The sequence below is a fragment of the Saccopteryx bilineata genome, chromosome 8 (assembly GCF_036850765.1).
Source record: "Saccopteryx bilineata isolate mSacBil1 chromosome 8, mSacBil1_pri_phased_curated, whole genome shotgun sequence".
Classification (NCBI taxonomy): domain Eukaryota; kingdom Metazoa; phylum Chordata; class Mammalia; order Chiroptera; family Emballonuridae; genus Saccopteryx; species Saccopteryx bilineata.
Window position 1 is genome coordinate 58,065,821 of NC_089497.1, and position 21,934 is coordinate 58,087,754.

General features: G+C 40.3%; 1 protein-coding gene across 3 annotated transcripts in view; it reads left to right on the top strand.

The window, feature by feature from the left end:
• Positions 1 to 201: 201 nt before the first annotated feature.
• Positions 202 to 21,934, top strand: part of ACAP2 (ArfGAP with coiled-coil, ankyrin repeat and PH domains 2) — a 206,237-nt gene continuing 184,504 nt past the window's right edge. For 2 of the 3 annotated variants that reach the window (XM_066240963.1, XM_066240965.1), the window contains exon 1: positions 202 to 541. In XM_066240963.1, coding sequence (XP_066097060.1) covers positions 489 to 541 — 53 coding nt within the window. In that variant the 5' untranslated portion in view covers positions 202 to 488. The remainder of the gene's footprint in view (positions 542 to 21,934) is intronic. The other variant, XM_066240964.1, reaches the window with a different exon arrangement.

Here is a 21,934-nt window from a genome sequence, read left to right on the forward strand (position 1 = left end):
CAAGGAGCATCAGCTGCCAGCCTCCCAGCAACCGGTCCCGCCTGACGACGCTTGCGCATCGCAGTTGGCCCTCGAGAACGCATGTGGCAAGAAGGCACCCACGGTCGCTCTGCTCATTGGCTGGGGCTGTCGTCGCTCAGATGCGTTGCCGGGGCACCCACAGGCGGTGCTGCCGGAAGCCCCTCCCTCTGGCCGCTGGGTTTGTGGCTGGCTGGCCGAGACTGTCACTCCCAGGCCATTTCCCTGAGGCCGGCGCTGTGCTGGGGGTGGGAGGAAGAGGGGCCGGACTGGGGCCTGACTAGCCGTCGCTGCTGCCGCCTTCATCACGGCTGCTATGACCCTCGGGCGAGGCACCCTGCTCAGCTCCGCGCAGCGCTAGTGGCGGCCGTGCGCCCGCCGTAGCCGTCTGGGTACCCAGCGCGGTCGCTCCCGCGGCTCCTTAGGCTCGTCCAGCGCCGCCGGCGAGGCGAGGCGGAGGCAGAGGCAGAATGAAGATGATGGTGGATTTCGAGGAGTGTCTGAAGGACTCGCCCCGCTTCAGGTAACTGGCACGGTCGCCGGCGCTGGGCCGGCGTCACACCGGACCTGCCTACCCCGGTGGTGAGGGTGTTAAAGCCGGCCCGCGGAGGGCCCCGCAGCCCGCGCTTTCCGACGGGGCGAGCGGCCGTTGTCACCGCTCCCTACCCGGCGGGGCACTGCAGTCCCGACCGACCCTTCTTGAGCTGCGAGGCTGGCCAGGGGAGGGACGTTGCCTCCTCGTCCCTCTTCCTCGCCCTCTGCCCGGGACGAAGCACCCCAGAGGCCGGGTGCACCCGCTCTGCCCCGGGGAGTGGAGTGCAGCCGCGTCCTCGAAGACTCGTGCCCTTTTCTGGCGCGCGCTCTCGTCCCCTTCCTCTTGCAGCTCATCCTTTCCCCTTCCTTCCGCTCCCTCTTGGTTTCCTCCCCCACCCCACCCCCTCTTTAAGCGGGCTGCGGGGCACCCTCTCGCCGTTCACTTAGTTCCTCTTTGCGCTTTTCCGTTCCCCTTACCGGGTGGAGGAAGTAGTGAGGGGCGAACGGGGACGTCGACTTCTGTTGCTGGCGTATCCCCTGCCAGAGGGGCTCTCTGGGAGGCGCTGGCGGGTGATTTGTCGGGTGGGAGCGCTTTGACCGACCACATTCTGTCGAATCGGGTCCGATACTCTGTGTTGCTTTACACTTAAGCCTTTCGAAGGGGGCATCGCTGTCGAGAAGTATAGGTTTGAGGGGTGAGGAGTAAAAGAAATCCTATATCTCTGTTTTGAGAACGGAAGTAGGAGGGCTGTGAAGATGACATTTCTGTGCCTCTTCCAGCTGCGTCGGCCCCGGGAGGGCCCCGGATCACAGTCGGATCCTCCCAGAGGATCTGTCACACAGACAGATGTAGTAGCACTCGGATTCTCATGGGCTGCCCTCCCTCCCGTGTGAGGAGCGACAGTCCTGAGGGTGTCCAGAGTACACGCTCTTGTTGCCGTTTCGGGCATCATAGGAAACTCCTGAATTGTTTTTGGAAAGTGGAGTTTTGCTAGGTTGTATTTTACAGTGCATTTTCAGGACCAGGATCGCCCTTAGGCCTTAAAAAAATAAGGTCTTAAAACTTATGTTAGTTAGTGACCTTTTTTGAAAGCTTCCTCAGATCATTGCGGGTGGAGGGTGGTCATGGTGGTGGTGGTGATAGTGACTGTGTGTGTGTGTGTGTGTGTGTGTGTGTTCGTTCTCCAGGCCAAACGTACGTTGTAAATTCTTGCATCCTCACTGTCTGGGAACTAACTGTTCTCATCCTTATCACTGTTAATTAGATTTCCCGTTTTTATTTGTTTGGTTTGTTTTTTTTTTCAGTAAAAAGCAAACTATTGTAAAACTAAGGAACTCCTACTTCTAAGAGGAAATTTAAGAACATTTTCTGGTTTTGACCTTTTTGTTTTGTTAATTTTATTTGGAGCTTAGGGCTGTTGCTTGTAAATGCTACACCTGGTTTGACGGCTGTTGTTGGTATTAGTTTTTAAAACTTTCATTTTCTGCCTTAATTGAAGAACTCAGGAGACACAAATGGATTGTGCAGGAGAGCTATACTGCTTTTTGAAATTTTTATTAATATGAATGAGCTTTTTTTTTTTTTTTTTTTTTTTTTTTTTTTTTTTTTCAGAGACAGAGAGTCAGAGAGAGGGATAGATAGGGACAAACATGAACAGAGAGAGATGAGAAGCATCAATTATTAGTTTTTCGTTTTGACACCTTACTTGTTCACTGATTGCTTTCTCATATGTGCCTTGACCGTGGGCCTTCAGCAGACAGAGTAACCCCTTGCTAGCTGGTGAGCTTTGCTCAAACCAGATGAGCCCACACTCAAGCTGGCGACCTCAGGGTCTCAAACCTGGGTCCTCCACCTCCCAGTTGGATGCTCTATCCACTGCACCACTACCTGGTCAGGCAGAATGAGCTATTTTTTTAAAATACGGCAATCACAACATTTTTCTCCTAGAGAATATGGTTTTGTGCTCAGTTTCTTCCACATTTTAAATTTGAATTTTTAAAAACGTTGGCCCCAGCTGGTTGGCTCAGTGGTAGAGCATCAGTGGGGCAGGTAGATGTCCCGTTGGAATCTGACAGGGCACACAGGAGAAGCACCCATCAGCTTCTCCCCCCTCCCCCCTCTTGTGTCTCTCTCTCTTTCCCTCCTACAGCCATGGTTCGATTGGAGCAAACTGGCTCTGGTCGCTGAGGATGGCTCCCTGGCCTCCTCCTCAGGCTCAAAGAAGAGCTGGGTTGCTGAGCAATGGAGCAAGCCCCAGATGGGCAGAGCATCACCCCCTAGTGGGCTTGCCAGTGGATCCTGGTTCGGGTGTATGTGGGAGTCTGTCTCTGCCTCCACGCCTCTCACTGAATAAAAAAAAAATGTTGAGAGAAGTGACTTGGAAAGCTTGAACCACACTGGTGTTGGTCACAAACCATGTGATATCTTTATTTTTGAAACAAAGGAATCATTGAATATAAAATCAGAGGTAAAGATACCGATTAAATTGTATGGAATATTATAGTGAAGTTTTATTAAATTTGAATATAATATTTTAATTATGATATTAGAGATTTTCAGGAGTTGTTTCCAGTATTCCACATTTATTATTGGCTGCAATTTGGAAAAAAAACCCCCAAGATTCAAAGAACTTCAATATCTTGTATATATTTTTGGGTCTAGTCTAGATTTGCTATAGGGAAGAATAAAAAGAAATGTTTCATCACTTTTATTTCTAATTTTTAATTTTTCTATAATCTCATTATTTAAATAGTATTCTATATTTCAGAAGTCTTTTTATTCCCATGCTTTATGTATAAGAGAAATTAAGAGTTCTCTATATTTTTATTAGTGATATATTGAAACTTTCATGATGAAACAAGATTTGTGAGGGCTAGGCTTGTTTTTTTAATAACAAGTTTGCTTCCCTATTTATTCTTTGTAGTGTTCTGATCTATTGTGCTGTTTTTAAGTTAATACTTATTTTTATTTTAATTCACAAATGAATATTGTTGCATTTAATCTGGCATGTGGACATAATGGCCTTGGCTGCTGTAGAATTAATGCAAAAGGCAGATCTTGCTGAAGAAAAATTTCACCAGTGTTCCAGCTTTAATCATTAATTTTCCTGTTGAATTGATAAGGAAAACTGGAGGAGGACTAGTTAAAATAGGGGGAGAAGGATCTTGTAATTCCAACAATGTCCAGTTATTTGAATAAAGTCAGTGGTTATTTTTACATGCCAATGAACTTTTTTCCCTTTAGATTAGAAGGCACATTTCATTGTGTAATTTTCGGTTGCCTTTTTAGTTTTTAAAAAACCCTTCTAGCTTGACCTGTGGTGGTGCTGTGGGTAAAGCATTTGACCAGGAATGTTGAGGTTGTGGGTTCGAAATCCTTGGCATGCCTGATTAAGGCACATATGGGAAGCAACTACTAGGAGTTGATGCTTCCTGTTCCTCCCCACCCCCTTCCTCTCTCTAAAAATCAATAAATAAAATCTTAAAAAAAAAACACCCTCTAAAGGCCAAAATCTTGTTCACCTAAAAATCTACAAGAAAGTAATATGTGTAACTGTACTTAAAATTTTTAAAAAGTTTATTTTATTGATTTAGAGAGAGAGTAAGGGGGAGAGAGACAGAGACAGGCAGATAGGAGCATTACTCTCTTCCTTTATGTGCCCTGAGCTATCAGGTCAGGGCCTATTATTTTATTTTATTTTTTTACCAAAGGCAGACAAAGATATCACAAGAAAACTACAATCCAGTATTCCTTATGAATACAGATACAAAGATCTTCAACAAAATATTAATAAACCATATATAGTAACTTATAAAAAGGATTATGTGCCATGATCAAATGGGATTTTTATCCCATGTATGCAAAAATGAATGTAATATACAATATTAATAAAACAAATGACAAAAACTATATAATCATTATAATAGATGCAGAGAAAGCCTTTGATCAAATCCAATTCTTAATAACTGAGAGTAGAGAACTTGATAAAGGACATCTATGAATACTCTTAGGTAGTATCATACTTAATGGAAAAAGACTAAAAATTTTCCTCTAAAATCAGGAACAAGAAATACACTCTTCACTTCTATTCAACAATGTAGTGGAAGTTATAGCCAGAGAATTAAGCAAGAATGAAAAATAAAAGGCATTTGTGTAAGAAAATAAGTAGTGATATCTCCATTTTAGATTATATAGTTTCTATATAGAAAATCTTAAGTAATCTACAAAAACCAGTTAGAATAGAACTAATAAGTTCAGCAAGGTTCAGGATACAACTTAGTGTACAAAAATCATTTGTATATATACTAGCAAACACATCACTTCCATTTAACAGTGGCATCAAAAAAGAAAAAAATACTTAGGAATAAATTTAACCAAAGAAGTGTAAGACTTGTACACTGAAAACTACGTAACATCATTTAAAGAAATTAAAGATCTAAATAAATGGAAAAAACATTTCATGTTTATGGGTTAGAATGTTGTTAAGATGACAATACTCCTAAAATTGATCTGTATACAGAACACAAACCCTATTAACATTCCAGCTGGTTTCTTTCAAGATTGACAAACCTATCCTAAAATTGACATGAAAATGCAGGTGACCCACAATAGAAAAAACAATGCTGAGAAAGACGAACAAAGTTGGAGGATTCACTTCCCAATTTAAAAACTTGCTACAGGCCCTGTTGGCTCAGTTGTAGAGCATCAGCCTGGCATGTGGAAATCCCAGGTTTGATTCCAGGTCAGGGTACACAGGAGAAGCCACAATGCTTCTTCACCCCTTCCCCTCTTCTTTTTTTCTCTCTCTCCCTCTCCACAGCCACTGCTGTAGTGGTTTGAGCAAGTTGGCCCCAGGCTGAGGATGGCTCTGTGGCTTTGCCTCAGGCACAAAAATAGCAGGAGCATCAGCTCCAGACGAGTTGCTGGGTGAATCCTGGTCTGGGCACATGCATGAGTATGTTTTTCTGCCTCCCTGCCTCTCACAAAAAACGAAACAAACCCAAACACCTCCCCCCCCAAACAAATCAAAACAAAACTTACTACAAAGTTATTATAGTCAAGACAGTGTGGTACTGGCATAACTGAAATATTGATCAATGGATTAGAATTGAGAATTCAGAAACAAATTATTATATTTATGTAAATCAGTATTTGATAAGGATGCCATTTAAAAAATTGTTTATTGATTTTGGCGAGAGAGGAACGGATAGAAAGAGACAGAGACAGGAACATAGATTTGTTCCTGTATGTGCCCTGACCTTGGATAGAACCGGGAACCTCTGCATTTTGGGAGAATGCTCTCCAACCAAGCTATCTGGGCTGATAAGGATGCCATTATATTCAGTTTTGAAAGAATAGACTTTTAAACAAATGGCACTGGAATAACTTGAGATCCACATAAAAAAGAATGAAGTTAGATCCCTACACCATATGCAAAATTAACTAATTTTAGCTCTTACATTTAGGTAAATGTAAGAGCTAAAATTATAACGTTTTCAGAAGAAAACATAGGAGTAAATCTTTGTGATGTTGAATTAGGCAATAGTTTCTTCGATATGATGCCCTAAAGTGGGTTTTCGGATACTAGTCCACAAAGAGTTTCATACCCGTCTATGAAAGAGTTAACCACCCTGATGTTGTATGAATATTATAAGCCCAGTGATCTTACTTGAATTTTCTTATGCTCAGGGTGTTTGCCACTTACAGCCTATATCACTGATGAAAATGCTATTGAGATTGTCTTAGATATCTGTGGAACTTGTAGGCTCATTTGAACAACCATTTGCACCATGTACAAATCATGCGCAACAGGCAAAAAATATTCAGATAAACTTATGTAGTATTCAATGGATCGTACATGTGGAGTTTGGTAATCAAGCACCAGATTGTACTGTGTCACACTGTTATGCATGATAAGATAAAACTTGATTCGTTGTGTGTTTTTGTTTTTGGCCAATGAGATCACCAGTTCCCAAGTGTAAAAAGGCTGAAAACCATTGCCCTAAAGTACAAACAACCAGAAAAAAAAATTAATAAATTGCATTTCACCAAAATTTAAAACTTTTGGGTTTCAGAGAACATAACATTGGTTCCCACATCCGATTCTACTCCCGTATCCACCTGTTTGTCTCTTCACTTTTTTGGGCGCAGTTTGGCCAGTGACTTTACTGCTTTGAAGAGTTGATTTTTCTTTGTTTAGCATTTTACTTGTTAGGATGCAGTGGTAACTTCTAAGTTCCTTACATGGTGATCCAGAAAACTCAGTGTGGTTATGTTTTTAATTTTTCTGTTAATGATGTTTGAGCACTTTAAAAAGTATTCATTGGCCATCTGAATATCTTTTGTGAGATTCCTCTCCTACCTTTCGCCCATTAAAAAAATGAGTTTTATTTTTGAATTGAAGTGCTTTATATATTCTGAACACATGAGTATGTATGTCAGATACATGTTTTACGACTGTTTTATAACTATTTCCTTTCCATTTTTTAAAAATAGATTTTTCTTAGGGAAACTGGAGCAAAAAACTCTTTCTTGAAAGGGAATTTGACACATCATATGTTCTGTCATTACCACAAGGTGACTGCAAACCAGTCGCTCAAAAAAACCCATTTGTCCAGTGATCAGCAACATTCCCTTACACCTTCTCCAAATCCTGCTGCTCAAGCTTCCTTGGAAAGAATGAAATTTTATGCCATAATAATAAAAGATAAATCCAAATTACTAATCCTGAAAAAATAGATTTTATTTTTTAGAGGACTTTTAGGTTCACAGCAAAATAGGGAGGAAGATACAGAAATTTTCTATGTATTCTTTATCCCCACACCTGCTTAGCCTACCCATTATCAACATCCCTTGTGAAAGAGGTACATTTTTTTTTTTTTTGTATTTTTCTGAAGTTGGAAACAGGGAGGCAGTCAGACAGACTCCTGCATGCGCCCGACTGGGATCCACCCAGCATGCCCACCAGGGGGCGATGCTCTGCCCATCTGGGGCGTTGCTCTGTTGCAACCAGAGCCATTCTAGCGCCTGAGGCAGAGGCCATAGAGCCATCCTCAGCGCTCAGGCCAACTTTGCTCCAATAGAGCCTTGGCTGTGGGAGGGGAAGAGAGAGACAGAGAGGAAGGAGAGGGGGATGGGTGGAGAAGCAGATGGGCGCCTCTCCTGTGTGCCCTGGCCGGGAATCGAACCCAGGACTCCTGTATACCAGGCCGACGCTCTACCACTGAGCCAACCGTCCAAGGCACATTTTATTTTTTTTTAAGATTTTATTTATTGATTTTACAGAGAAGAGGGGGAGCAAAAAGTATCAACTCATAGTTGCCTCACCTTAGTTGTTCACGATTGCTTATTATACGTGCCTTTTCTGGGCAAGCCCAGGGTTTTGAACTGGCAACCTCAGTGTTCCAGGTCCACTGTGCCACCACAGGTCAGACCAGAGGTACATTTCTTATTTTTTTAAAATTTTGACAGAGAGAGTCAGAGATAGGGACAGATAGGGACAGACAGACAGGAAGAGAGAAAGATGAAAAGCATCAATTCTTTGTTGTGGCACCTTAGTTGTTCGTTGATTGCTATCTCTTATGTGCCTTGACTAGAGGGTACAGCAGAGCAAGTGACCCCTTGCTCAAGCCAGTGACCTTGTGCTCAAGCCAATGACCTTGGCTTCAAGCCAGCGACCTTTGGGCTTAAGCCAACGACCATGGGGTCATATTTATGATCCCACACTCAAGCCAGTGACCCCGCGCTCAAGCCGGTGAGTCCGTACTCAGGCTGATGAGCCTGTGCTCACCAAAGATGAGCCCGCGCAGAAGCCAGCGACCTTGGGGTTTCGAACCTGAGTCCTCCATATCCCAGTCCAACGCTCTATCCACTGCGTCACTGCCTGGTCAGGCCAGAGGTACATTTCTTACAATCAGTGAACCTACATTGATTATACATCTTTATCACCCGAAGTCCATAGTTTGCATTAGGGTTCACATTTGGTGGTGTATATTTTATTGACTTTTGCAATATATAATGACACCTATTCACCATTATAGTATCTTATAGTATAGTTTCCTTGCCCTAAAAATCCTCTGTGCTCTGCCTAGTCCTCCCTCTCCCACTCCCACATCCCCAACTTTTGATGTGTATGCTCTTTTCATAGTTTTGCCTTTTTCAGAATGTCATATAACTGGAATCATACAGTATATAGCTTTTTCAGGTTGGCTTCTTTCACTTAGTAATAGACATTTAAGGTTCCAAGATGTCTTTTCATGGCTTGATAGCTTATTTCTTCTTAGCACTGAATAAATATTACATGGTCTGGATGTACTACAGTGTATATAACTATTTACTTAAGGACATCTTGGTTGTTTCCAAGTTCTGGCAATTATGAATAAAGTTGCTATATACATCTGTATGCAGGTTTTTGTGTGGACTTAAGTTTTCAACTCATTTGATTAAATACCAACTAATGCAATTGCTGGGTTGTATGGAAAGAAAATATTTACTTTTATAAGAACCCCCCAAACTGTCTTTCAAAGTGACAATGCCAATTTTATATTCCCACCATTCTCACCAGCAGTTGGTAGTGTCATTATTCTGGATTTTGGTCATTCTAATAGGTGTCTAGTTATGTCTCATTGTTTTAATTTGCATTTCTCTGTTGACATATGATGCAGAGCATCTTTTCATGTTCCTATTTGCCATCTATATACAGTATGTACCTTCTTCGGCAGTGTGCATGTTAAGGTCTTTGGCCCATTCTTTAAGTTGTTTTCTAGTTAGTTTTAGAGTTCTTTGTATAATTTAAGTAAGTTCTTTGATGTATTTTGCAAATATTTTTTCCAAGTCTATGGGTTGTCTTTTTAGTTGCTTCATTCCCTTTACTTCTTATATGGGGATTTCCTCTGTCTTTTCTATATTGGATTTGATTTTCATGTTGTCTTTTTTCATCCTGCATTCATGCATTTTGAGACATATGCCTTCATCATGGTTTTAATCATCATGAGATTCTGTTTTGTGAATCTTCTTGTTTCAAATTGGCTCCATTAGTGTACTTTGAAGACTTAGTTTTTGGTTTTCTCTGGTCTAAGTGTTAGTCGTTTTTTATCTGCCTTTCAGTTTCCAGAATTGTGTTGTCACTCTTACCTCCTCTATTCTTTGTCCTTGTGGATTAGCACTCCTTCCCTTTTTTTTTTTTTTTTTTTTTTTAATTGAGAGTTCTGAAGGAAATAGAGATAAATACTGTAGGTGTAATTCAATGTGTGATGTTTAACTGGGAGTTTCTGTGTTGTTGTTAGGCAAAGCATAATTTATACAGTAGAGTAGTCTTTTAGGGTAGTGAATATAGACTAAGTATGTGGCCTCTTGAGGAAGATTACCTGTTTGACTTCTGTCTTTTCCAGTTACTGGTTTTGAGACCTTGGGAGGTTTCTTATTTTTTTCTCAGGCTCAATGAATGAGAACAAGATTGCATTATTGAGAAGTCATAATGCCTTTCATTTTCCCACTTAGTGATGCTATTTCCCCTTCTTTTTTTTGTATTCTTGAAGAGTAGATTGGATGTTTTAGTGTGGTGTTGGTCTTCCCATGCGGAAATAAACTGTTGGTTGGAAGCATCTAGAATGCATGAAGGAATCAGTATGTTACTTGGTCAAATGAAAGTCATCAGTGTTGTGGATGATGATATAGTGAAAGTAGATGGACAAACTTCAATCAGCTTTGTAGATCAATAAAGATTTTACAAAAGAGCCATGTATAGATTTTATGTTTAGAGTATTTAAGAAGGTAGAGTAAGCAAAAGAATAGGAGGAAAACAAAACCCAAATTAGGACACAGTACCTTTAAGATTTGAATCTGAAATGATGTCAGAAAAGGGGATAGGTGAACTGAGAGGTCACAGAAGAAAACTACTGTGAGGAAATACATAGGTTTCTTTGAGATTACATAAAGTCTGTGTCCATTGAATTGTATCTAGAGCAGTCTGGAGGTTAGACAGGTGAGAAGTAATGTGAGGTAAATATTTATAAACATTGAGGTAAATGAATATATTGAATATGAAGAGGAATATATTCCTATTTCAGAGATCAAGTTCCCACAGAAGGCATTGACTTCATTATATAATCTTATAGTAATTTGTACCTGAAGTAAATCAGGATTCTTTATTGAGTATGGTCATTTTTTCCCTTTAACATTTTAATTTTCTGTGATGCTACAGACATATTCAAATTTAACTGTGATATTCTCCACTGCTTAAAAATGTATAGTTCAGTATTGAAGTATAAAATATAATAAAACAGCTTAATTCAAGGCAGGCATTAGAGAGTGGGCATTAGGATGATTAATATCAAGGATTTAACTTTATATATATTTTATGGTCATGTGTAGACAAGGTATGAGCAGAGAGTGTATATTTTTTTTATTGGCCCATGAAATTAGAGTTGATGAGATTAACCATTTTCATTTTTGCTGTTCTAGCCAGAAAGGTGTTCATTTTCTTTTCTTTCTTCTTTTCCAAGTGAGAGGAGGAGAGATAGTGAGACAGAATTCTGCATGCTTCCTGTCCGGGATCCACCCAGCAATCCCCCTCTGTGGCCAATGGTCTGACCATCTGGGGTTATGCTCACAACTAAGCTATTTTTAGTGCCTGAGGAAGAGGCTCCATGGAGCCATCCTCAGCTCTAGGGCCATGCGCTTGAACCAGTCAAGCCATGACTGTGGGAGGAGAAGAGAGAGAGAGAGAGCGAGAAAGAGAGAGAAGGGGGCGGGGTGGAGAAGCAGATGGTTGCTTCTTCTGTGTGCCCTAACTGGGAATTGAACTCGGATATCCACATGCTGGGCTGATGCTGTACCACTGAGCAAACCAGCTAGGGCCTCATTTTTAAATAAACATAAATGTTTTTGCTGATTTTTAAAAAATGGTTTTTAGTGTGTTGATATACTTTTTTTTAAAATTTAATTTTCAGTTTTCTGCTCATTGAGAAGTTTTATAATACTGTATTTTTTGCTCCATAAGACACACCTGACCATAAGACACACCTGGGCTTTTAAAGAGGAAAGTAAGAAAAAAATATTCTGAACCAAATAGTGTGTTAAAATTATATTAAATAAAATACTGAATTTTTTGCTCCATCAAACTCAGGGGCATTTCCCCCTCCACTTTTGGGGAAAAAAAGTGTGACTTATGGAGCAAAAAATACAGTAAGTTAAAAAACCATTTCTTTGGAATTTTAAGTAAAAGCATAAGCTAATATAATAATAAAGGTAGTAGATTTTATTAGGTAATGGTTTTATATGGGTAAGACAAGATAAGATAACTTCCTGCACATTTATCTTTTAATTTGAAAACATACTTTGTTTTATATATATATATATATATACACACACACACACACACACATATATATATGTAAATTTATTTATTCATTTTGAGAGGGGAGAAAGGAAGAAAAAAAGGGAAGGAGGGAGGAGCAGGAAGCATCAACTCCCATGTGCCTTGGACCAGGCAAGCCCAGGGTTTTGAACTGGTGACCTCAGCATTCCAAGTTGATGCTTTATCCACTGCGCCACCACAGGTCAGGTTTGTTTTTTCTTTAAGGGCTTATGTCAGTGATTCTCAAACTTTTTGAAGTTGGGGCACATTCTTTTTTTTTTTTTTTTCTGAAGCTGGAAACGGGGAGAGACAGTCAGACAGACTCCCGCATGCGCCTGACCGGGATCCACCCGGCACACCCACCAGGGGGCGACGCTCTGCCCAACAGGGAGTGATGCTCTGCCCCTCTGGGGTGTTGCTCTGTTGCGACCAGAGCCACTCTAGCACCTGGGGCAGAGGCCAAGGAGCCATCCCCAGCGCCCGGGCCATCTTTGCTCCAATGGAGCCTCGCTGTGGGAGGGGAAGAGAGAGACAGAGAGGAAGGAGAGGGGGAGGGGTGGAGAAGCAGATGGGCGCTTCTCCTGTGTGCCCTGGCCGGGAATCAAACCCGGGACTTCTGTACGCCAGGCCGATGCTCTACCACTGAGCCAACTGGCCAGGGCTGAAGTTGGGACACATTTAAAATCTTACAAATAATTGTAGGTGCACTATATACAAATATCTGAGAAATATGTTATAATAAGTCAAATATTAAAGAAAATAAAGTCCAAGCATACTTTTATGATAATTAAATGAAATAAATATGACAAAATCAAATTCTGACATTAAAAAAATTTTCTTACATTTTTTGTTATGCTTTTTAGAATTCGTAAAACTGTGGTTAAAAAATAAAAAAACATCTGGTTTGAGCAAGGCTCACCTCAAGCAAGGGGTTACTCGGTCTGCTGAAGGCCCATGGTCAAGACACATATGAGAGAGCAATCAATGAACAACTAAGGTGTCACAATGAAAAAAAACCTGATAATTGATGTTTCTCATCTCTCTCCATTCCTGTCTGTCTGTCCCTATCTGTCTCTCTCTCTGTCACTGTAAAAATAAATAAATAAAATTAAAAAAATAAAATAAAAAAACAACAAAAACGTTTTTATATATATAGATACATTCTTAGTAAGATTTAGTAAATTTGGCAGGTCCTGGTGCGAATGTGTTGTTTTTTCATTCTTGTGTTTATGAGAAACATGAGCCTGATGTGTCCTAGCGATTTCTTCAATGTTTGGGCATATATTTGAAAGGCAAACTCTCATTTCCTCGTCAATACATTGAAGAATTTCTCTCTTTTCACTCTTAATTGTCTTGAGAGTAGAAAATCCAAATTCACATAAGTAGGATGTTGAAAATTGTAGTAAAATGTTCAAAGCTTTTTTAGATATTGCCACATATTCTTCTTTTATAGAAATCCAAAAGGCTTCAAGAGATAATTCCTTATGTTTAATCATCAATCCATGATCAGTGGATATAGCTGCCAGTTCTTCTTCTGTTAATGTTAAACCAAAATCACTTGAAGCTTCCATGAATGGGTTTCTAATGCAATCAGTGTTAAGTGATGGAAAACGCTATAAATTAAATTCTGCCAGTCAGCCTTCAAGTCCTATTTTTTTACACTTAACTTTTGCTCACTTTCAGAATCGAGTTCTTCAATATCATGCTTCTTTTTGAGAAATCTATTTTATTTGCGTTGTTTATCTAAAAATAATATAATGATGTGTTAATAATAAATATAATTATGTGTTAACAAAAAGTGGTATTTCCATTATGAAATGGTCTAATAGAGTAACTATATATTTTTTTTATTTTTTATTTTTTTTTATTTTTATTTATTTATTTATTTTCATTTTTCTGAAGCTGGAAACAGGGAGAGACAGTCAGACAGACTCCCGCATGCGCCCGACCAGGATCCACCCGGCACGCCCACCAGGGGCGATGCTCTGCCCACCAGGGGGCGATGCTCTGCCCATCCTGGGCGTCGCCATGTTGCGACCAGAGCCACTCTAGCGCCTGAGGCAGAGGCCACAGAGCCATCCCCAGCGCCCGGGCCATCTTTGCTCCAATGGAGCCTCGGCTGCGGGAGGGGAGGAGAGAGACAGAGAGGAAAGCGCGGCGGAGGGGTGGAGAAGCAAATGGGTGCTTCTCCTGTGTGCCCTGGCCGGAATCGAACCTGGGTCCTCTGCACGCTAGGCCGACGCTCTACCGCTGAGCCAACCGGCCAGGGCAGAGTAACTATATTAATTTTTATATCTGGGCACATGCTGCGAACCAGAGCAGCTAGTAATTTCCAGGTCCCGAGTGGGAACGGTGTGGAATTAAGAAAATATGGGCTCGGGAGGGCCCTGTAATTGCTGCTGGCAAGAACAAAGCAGCCCAAGAACTGTATCTTGCTTTATTTATAGGGCAAAGTGAGGCCATTAGCAAATCTTAACTTTACACCGAACAAAGGATAGAAGAAACTTGCCTCCAGTCTTTCCAGGGAACATGGGGGATAGTGTAAACAATCCAGCACCACAGCTTAACAGCCTTTTGCAACTTAATTAGGCAAATGAGGTGGGGGGTTGGGCAGACTGTTAGCTTACAGCCAGTTCCCCACACCTCTGTCCCCCAAAAATTAAACTCCAAAAACCCTGTTGGTTTTTTGGTCTGCAACAGGCACATATTTCTCTGGAATACCATAGGGCGCACCTGGAAATCTTCTAGGGTGCACCAGTGTGCCTGGCATACACTTTGAGAACCACTGGCTTATGTAATGTCTAAGTGAGCCATCTCAGTTTTTGTCTGAAAATACCTTTGTTTTTCTTTGATGTTTGAAGGCTATTTTTCCAAAGCATATAGAATAGTAGGTGTTTTTTTAAAGTACAATGTTATTTCATTGCCTTTTGTTTATTTTTTATGTTTTTATCATTAAATATTTTTTTCCATTAATAGTGGTGGGGAGTCTGACCTGTGGTGGCGCAGTGCATAAAGTGTTGACCTAGAACGCTGAGGTCACTGGTTCAAAACCCTGGGCTTGCCTGGTCAAGGCACGTATGGAAGCTGATGCTTCCTTCTCCTCTCCTCTCTCTCTTTCTCTCTCTCTCTCTCTCTCTTTTTCTCCTTTCTAAAATGAATAAGTAAAATCTTAAACGAAAAAAAATAGCGGTGGGGAGAGAGAGGAAGAGAAAGAGCGAGAAGCATCAACTCATTTCACTTAGTTGGCCCATTTAGTTGTGTACTCATTGATCTCTTGTATATGCCGTGACCTGACTGGGGGTCTCGAACCCACAACCTGTGGTATTGGGTGGACACTTCATCCACTGAGCCACCCACCCAGGGCTATGTCTTTATCATTTGTTAGAAGTTTGTTAGTATTACTATTGCTTTATTGAAGATAATGTATCTTTTTTCTTCTACCTGTTTTTAAGATATTTTTTTCTTTGGGTGTGGTTTAAAACAGTTTTACTATATGATATGTGTAGATGTGGTATCTGTTGTGTTCATTCTGATTGGGACTTGCAGAGTTCCTTCAGGATAGTATGGGGTTTGTAAAGTATCTTTCATCAGTTGTAAAATTCCTGGTTGTTAACTCTTTATTGCCTCTACTTTACTTTATTATCTCCTTTTGTTGTTTTTTGCTGTTTCCTGCATTTCTTTCATGAAATGTTATGCTTTGTAGCAAATTACAATATTTTTTATTGACTTATACTTCTATTTATTAAGCTCATTTTCTGTTGTGTATAAACTGCTATTAAACCTATCTTTGGAATACTTCAACTGTATTTTTTACTTCTGGAAATTTCATTTGATTTTCTTTTTTATAGATTCTTGTTCTTTGGTAGTATTGCTGACTTTTTATCTGTTTCTTGCATGTTTTTCTGAAGTTTCACAAATATTACACTTTTCATCCTTATCTAAAAAATCAATATCTAGAAAATCTGGATCTATCTTATTTGGTTTTTTAAAATTCTTTTTTAAAGTTCTTTTGGTGGACCCAGGTTTTTTTTTTTAAATAGAATATGTGCAATGGCTTTTAATTTGATATTCCATCCAATTTAAACGTGGTTTGCCTATTTATAATCTCATATTTTTGGTAGCCTAACCTACGTAGGTTTTTTTCGGCTGGCACACAAGATATTTTTATGCTTATGCCAATGTCCTGAGGTGCTAAGGCAGTTAAAGCTGCAGCGTCACGAGGAAAGAAGCATCCTGTGACCCTGTGACAATACCTATCAGGCCAGCCTCAGCCCCTTAGGAGTTCTGCAGCTGTGCTCCGGTAGGGGTAGCCGAGCTGGTCAGACGCCACTCCGGAAAGGGACTTAGATCATGGCCATTTTTCTACTATACAAGTGCACTTGGCACATTACATATCAGAGCGAAAACGACACTTCTAGTTTTCAGTTAGGCGTCCAAGAAGACACTCGGTGCTTCCTGGCTAGGGAGACGAGATTTGCTAATAACCTCCTCTTGCCTCCTAGTCTTTTCCTTAGTGTGAGATTGTCTTTTTTTTTTTCTGGCTTGGTCTGAGTCGGCTCTACAGAAGGAATGCCCCAGATGAAGAAAAAATGGGGACAAAAGATAGGTTCGGAGGGTCCCTCCCAAGCTAGAAAGAGACAGCAATGAAACCACCGTGCATGGAAGAGACCTTACTGCCCCAGCAAATCACTCCACCCACTATCTACCTCCTTCGTGTCAAAGAGGCCACTCTGGTGGGCCCAGTTTTTGATTTATGTTGTACATTATATCTGAAAAATTGGAAATGCTCTGGATGATGTTGTCTTCTTTAAAGAGTGTTCACTCTTTCCTTTCTTAGGTAGAGTAGCAGATGATCATCTTAGTCTAGTCATGGAATGTTTTATTAGTTTCCTACTGCTTCTGTAACAAATTATTCCAAATTTAGTGGCCTTAAACAATAGAATTATTATCTTATACTTCTGGAGGTCAGAGTTTCAACATAAATCTCAATCAGCTAAAATCAAGGTATTGCAAGGACTGCATTCTTTTATAGAGAAGGTCCAGGGGAGAATTTTGTTTTTTGCCTTCTTCAGTTACAAGGGCTGCTCACATTCCATGGCTGTAGCCCTCTTTTGTTTTCAAAACCAGCAATGACTATGACACTCTCTATTCTGTCTTCCTCTTTCACTTACCGGCCTACCTAGATAATTCCAAGGATAATATTCCTGTCTCAAGATCAGATAATTTTCAACCTTAATTCAGTTTGCTGCCTTAATTTACCTAACATAGTCACAAATTCTGGGGATTAGAATGTGGACATCTTTGGGTGACCCTTTTTCTGTCTACTACATTGTACCCTCTGACTCTCAAAGATTCACCTCTGTCCCACATGCAAAATGTATTCAACCCCATTCCAGCAACCCAGAGTCTCACCTCATCTAGATTGCAATATTGCCAAAGATCTAGCCCAGGGGTCCCCAAACTTTTTACACTGGGGGCCAGTTCACTGTCCCTCAGACCATTGGAGGGCCGGACTATAAAAAAAACTATGAACAAATCCCTATGTACACTGCACATAACTTATTTTAAAGTAAAAAAACAAAATGGGAACAAATATAACATTTAAAATAAAGAACAAGTAGATTTAAATCAACAAACTGACCAGTATTTCAATGGGAACTATGCTCCTCTCACTGACCACCAATGAAAGAGGTGCCCCTTCCGGAAGTGCGATGGGGGCCGGATAAATGGCCTCAGGGGGCCGCATGTGGCCTGCGGGCCGTAGTTTGGGGACCCCTGATCTAGTCTATGGTTATTAGTTTACATCTTACCTTTTTTTTTTTTAGTTAAAGGAGGGGAGGTAGAGACAGACTCCCGCATGTGCCCTGACCTAGATCCACCCAGCAAGCCCACTAGGGGGTGATAACTCTGCCCACTTGGGGCCCTTGCTCTGTTGCAACCAGAACTATTTTTTAGCATCTGAGGCAGAGTCAGTGGAGCCATCTTCAGCGCTCAGGGCCAGCTTGCTCTAATTGAGCCATGGCTGCAGGAAGGGAGGAGAAGAAAAAGAGAGAGAGAGAGAGAAAGAGGAAGTGAGAGGGGGAGGGGTGGAGAAGCAGATGGGCGCTTCTCCTGTGTGACCTGATGGGAAATTGATCCCGGACTTCCACACACCTGGCCGAGGCTCTACCACTGAACCAACTGGCTAGGGCCCCATCATCATTTATGGCAAGGGTCGGGAACCTTTTTGGCTGAGAGAGCCATGAACGCCACATATTTTAAAATGTAATTCTGTGAGAGCCATACAACGACCCGTGTACGTTAGGCATTATCCAATAAAAATTTGGTGTTGTCCCAGAGGACAGCTGTGATTGGCTCCAGCCACCTGCAACCATGAACATGAGCGGTAGGAAATGAATGGATTGTAATACATGAGAATGTTTTATATTTTTAACGTTATTATTATTTTTATTAAAGATGTGTCTGCAAGCCAGATGCAGCCATCAAAAGAATATCTGGCTTGCGAACCATAGGTTCCTTACCCCTGATTTATGGCATAACACTTGTTGTTTATTCCTGTTTTTGACGTGTTATTCCCCCACTCTTCTGGATTATAGATAATATAACTAACAATCTCTTGTTACTTTTTTGATGAGTGTAGAAAAATTATCTTGTAGAATATCTCACATTCTGAATTTGTCTAATTGTTTCCTCTAGATAGATTCAATTTAAACAGTTTTGGTAAGAAAACTCATAGATGGTGATACAATGTGTCATTTCCATCAGGAATCCCATGAAATTTGTTTGTTTTGCTGTTGATAAATCAAAGTTTAATTACTGGTGCCCAAGGTGGGGGGAGGGGCTTGTAGATCAAAGGCTTTGAGGTGGGAAGGAGCTTGATCTTCATGGAACCAAAAGAAGGCCAATACGGGCTGAAGCAGAGCGAGCAAGAGAAAGAATGCTAGGAGATAAATTCAGAGTAGACCAGATAGATCATGTTAGGCTTTATTTATAAGTCATTCATAGTAAGAAATTTGGATTTTATGATTAGTACTATCGGAAGCCATGAGAAAGCTTTTAGCAGTACTGTCGTGAGAAATGTAAGGCTTATGTTAAAAATATTTTGACTACTACTGTTTGGAGAAAGGGCTGTAGAGCAGTGAGAAGGGCTGGGAGAGACCAGTTAAGGAAGCCTTTATGGGAAACTGCTTATTAGGGTAGACCCGGCAAGAGATGACTTGGAAGAGAGTGGAGATAATTTTTGTGGTAGAATCAATAAGAATTGCTGTTGGATTTTTATAGGGAAGGGAAAAAGAAAACATTTTCAGCTTTAGCAGTTGGAGGTATTGTTTACTAATAATGGGAAGGCAAGAAAGTACAGGTTTTTGTTAAAAATTAAGAGTTCTATTTTTGTACTTGTTTAATTTTGAGACACTAGTAGATGCCTAAGTGGAGCTGTTAAGTAGAATTGGCAGTTCTGTTTAGCCTTTTGTAATTTTACCTTACAAACAGATATGATCCCATCCTTTTCTTTTAGATTATAAACTCTGGTACAGAGACCACCATTGTCTTTGCATTCTTTCACTTTTAGTGCAGTTTCTCACACACAGTCGTTTGGGTACAGATTTTTTTTTTAATGTTTGTTTTATTGATTTTAGAAAGAGGAAGGGAGAGAGACAGGAACTTCTGTGCCCTGACCGGGGATAGAACCAGCTGCTTCAGGATGATGCTCTAACCAACTGAACTATCCGGCCAGGGCTGGGTACAGGCTTTCATTGCCAAAAATTGCTTTCATAAAATAATCATTCATTTCCATTTTCACAAAACAGTATAATTTTTATTTTAGGAATATTTGTTGTTTTATTGATGAATTGCAAAACTGTAAGTAATACATGACTGCTAGGGTTGTTTAAAATTTTTTTTTCACAGTGTACTACAGCATGTCCTTGAATAACATTAGAATAACACTGATTTATTTAACATGGTTTTGTTATAACGTTCATGAGGAAAAGAATTGATTCCCTCTTGGTGCTGCAGTCAGTTTGGAATTTGCATGTTCTCCCCATGTCTGTGTGGGTTTTTTCTGGGTACTTTGGTTTCTTTCTAGCGCCAAAGATGTGCATGTGAAGTGAATTTGCGTGTCTCAGTTGTCGCAGTCTGAGTGGGTGTGTCTGCCCTGCAATAGAAGGGCTTCCTCTCCAGGGTTGTTCCTGCCCTGTGACCTGAGATGTTGGGAAAGGTCTGGCCATCTGTTACCCTGACCTGGAATAAGCAGGTTGGAAAATAATGCTATTACTTGTTTTTATTCATCTTTATTTAAAAAAAATTAATTAAAAAAAATTATTGATTTTAGAGCAAGGGTTGGGGGAAGACAGGAACATCGGTCTGTTCGTGCATGTGCCCTGACTGGGGAACTACTGCAATTTGGGACAGTGCGCCAACCATTGGAGACATCTGTGAGGGCTCTTTTTAAATATTTAAATTACAGTGGACAGCCTGACCTGCGATGGCACAGTGATAAAGTGTCAAGCTGGAGTGCTGAGGTCACTGGTTCGAAACCCTGGGCTTGCCCAGTCAAGGCTCATATAAGAAGCAACAACTATGAGTTGATGCTTCCTGCCCCTACCCCCTTTTCTCTTTTCTCTCCCTAAAATTAGTAAATAAAATCTTAAAAAAAAAAGAAATTACAGCTGACAGACAGTATTATATTAGTTTCAGGTGTACAACCCCATAATTAGACATTTATATAACTTATGAAGTGATCACCCTGGTTATTCATCTTTCTTAAATGTATGTATAGCTCACATTTATTTCAGTGGTTAATATTAGAAGTGTTTTGAGTCTTTATTTAGAAGTTCGATGATGTTGTGACCAAAAATATGCTGTAGGAACTTAACTCTTGTTTATATTAATTAGCTTATGGTAAAATTGGTTTTGTTATACATTTCATTTAAGTTTGTAGTTTCCAAGAACCTACTGAACATGCTAAGTGAGGACTTACCTGTAATGGAGTCAAACCAAAATCTCTTTAGGTCCTATTTGGTAGCTGTCATCATTCTTGAGATTCCATGACTAGCCTGTTTCTAGGCTACCAGAATATTTATATATGAGGTTTCTAAGGAAGTAGTATATTTAATTTCACAAACTGAACTATTCAGAGAATTATAATTATATTTATATATAATTATAATTATTAATACTTGTAGTTGTATAGAAAAATTAAAGTCTCATTCTGTCATCTTTTTTTTTGACAGAGAGAGAGGGACAGGTAGGGACAGATAGGAAGAGAGAGATGAGAAGCATCAGTTCTTTGTTGCGGGACCTCAGTTGTTCATTGATGCTTTTTCATATATGCCTTAATTGGAGGGCTACAGCGGAGTAAGTGACCCCTGCTTGAGCCAGCGACCTTGAGCTTCAAGCTAGCAACCTTTGGGCTTGAGCCAGTGACCATAGGGTCATGTCTATGATTTCATGCTCAAGCTGGCAACCTCATGCTCAAGCTGGTGACCTCGTGGTTTCGAACCTGGGTTCTCCATGCCCCAGTTTGATCCTCTTATCCACTGTGCCACCGCCTGGTCAGGCTCATTTTGTCACCTTGATAAACCCTTAAGTTTCAGTTGATTGTCTACTTAGAAAATCTAATAGTCTTTTTTAAACTAATGTCTCTCAACAGCAAGAGAGTTGAAAAATAAAACGTAACAAAGGCTCCTTAAGTGATTATGAAATAATTGCTTTTAAGATGCTTTAGCAATTCCAAAGTTATTGAAATAGTGGTTTTCTAAGGTAACCTTTGAAGTATGCATTGATTTGGAGATATGTAATCTTAAAATTTTTATCAGTGTTTACTTTAAATCATGTTCAGATTATCTATTGCTCTGTAACAAACCAATCTAAAATTTAGTCACTTTAAATAACCATTTTACCCTGGCCCTGGTAGCACGGTTGGTAGAGCATTGTTCCAACATGCCAAGGTTGCATGAATGCATAAATAAGTGGAACAACAAATTGATGTTTCTCTCCTCCTCAAAAAAAATTAATTAAAAAAA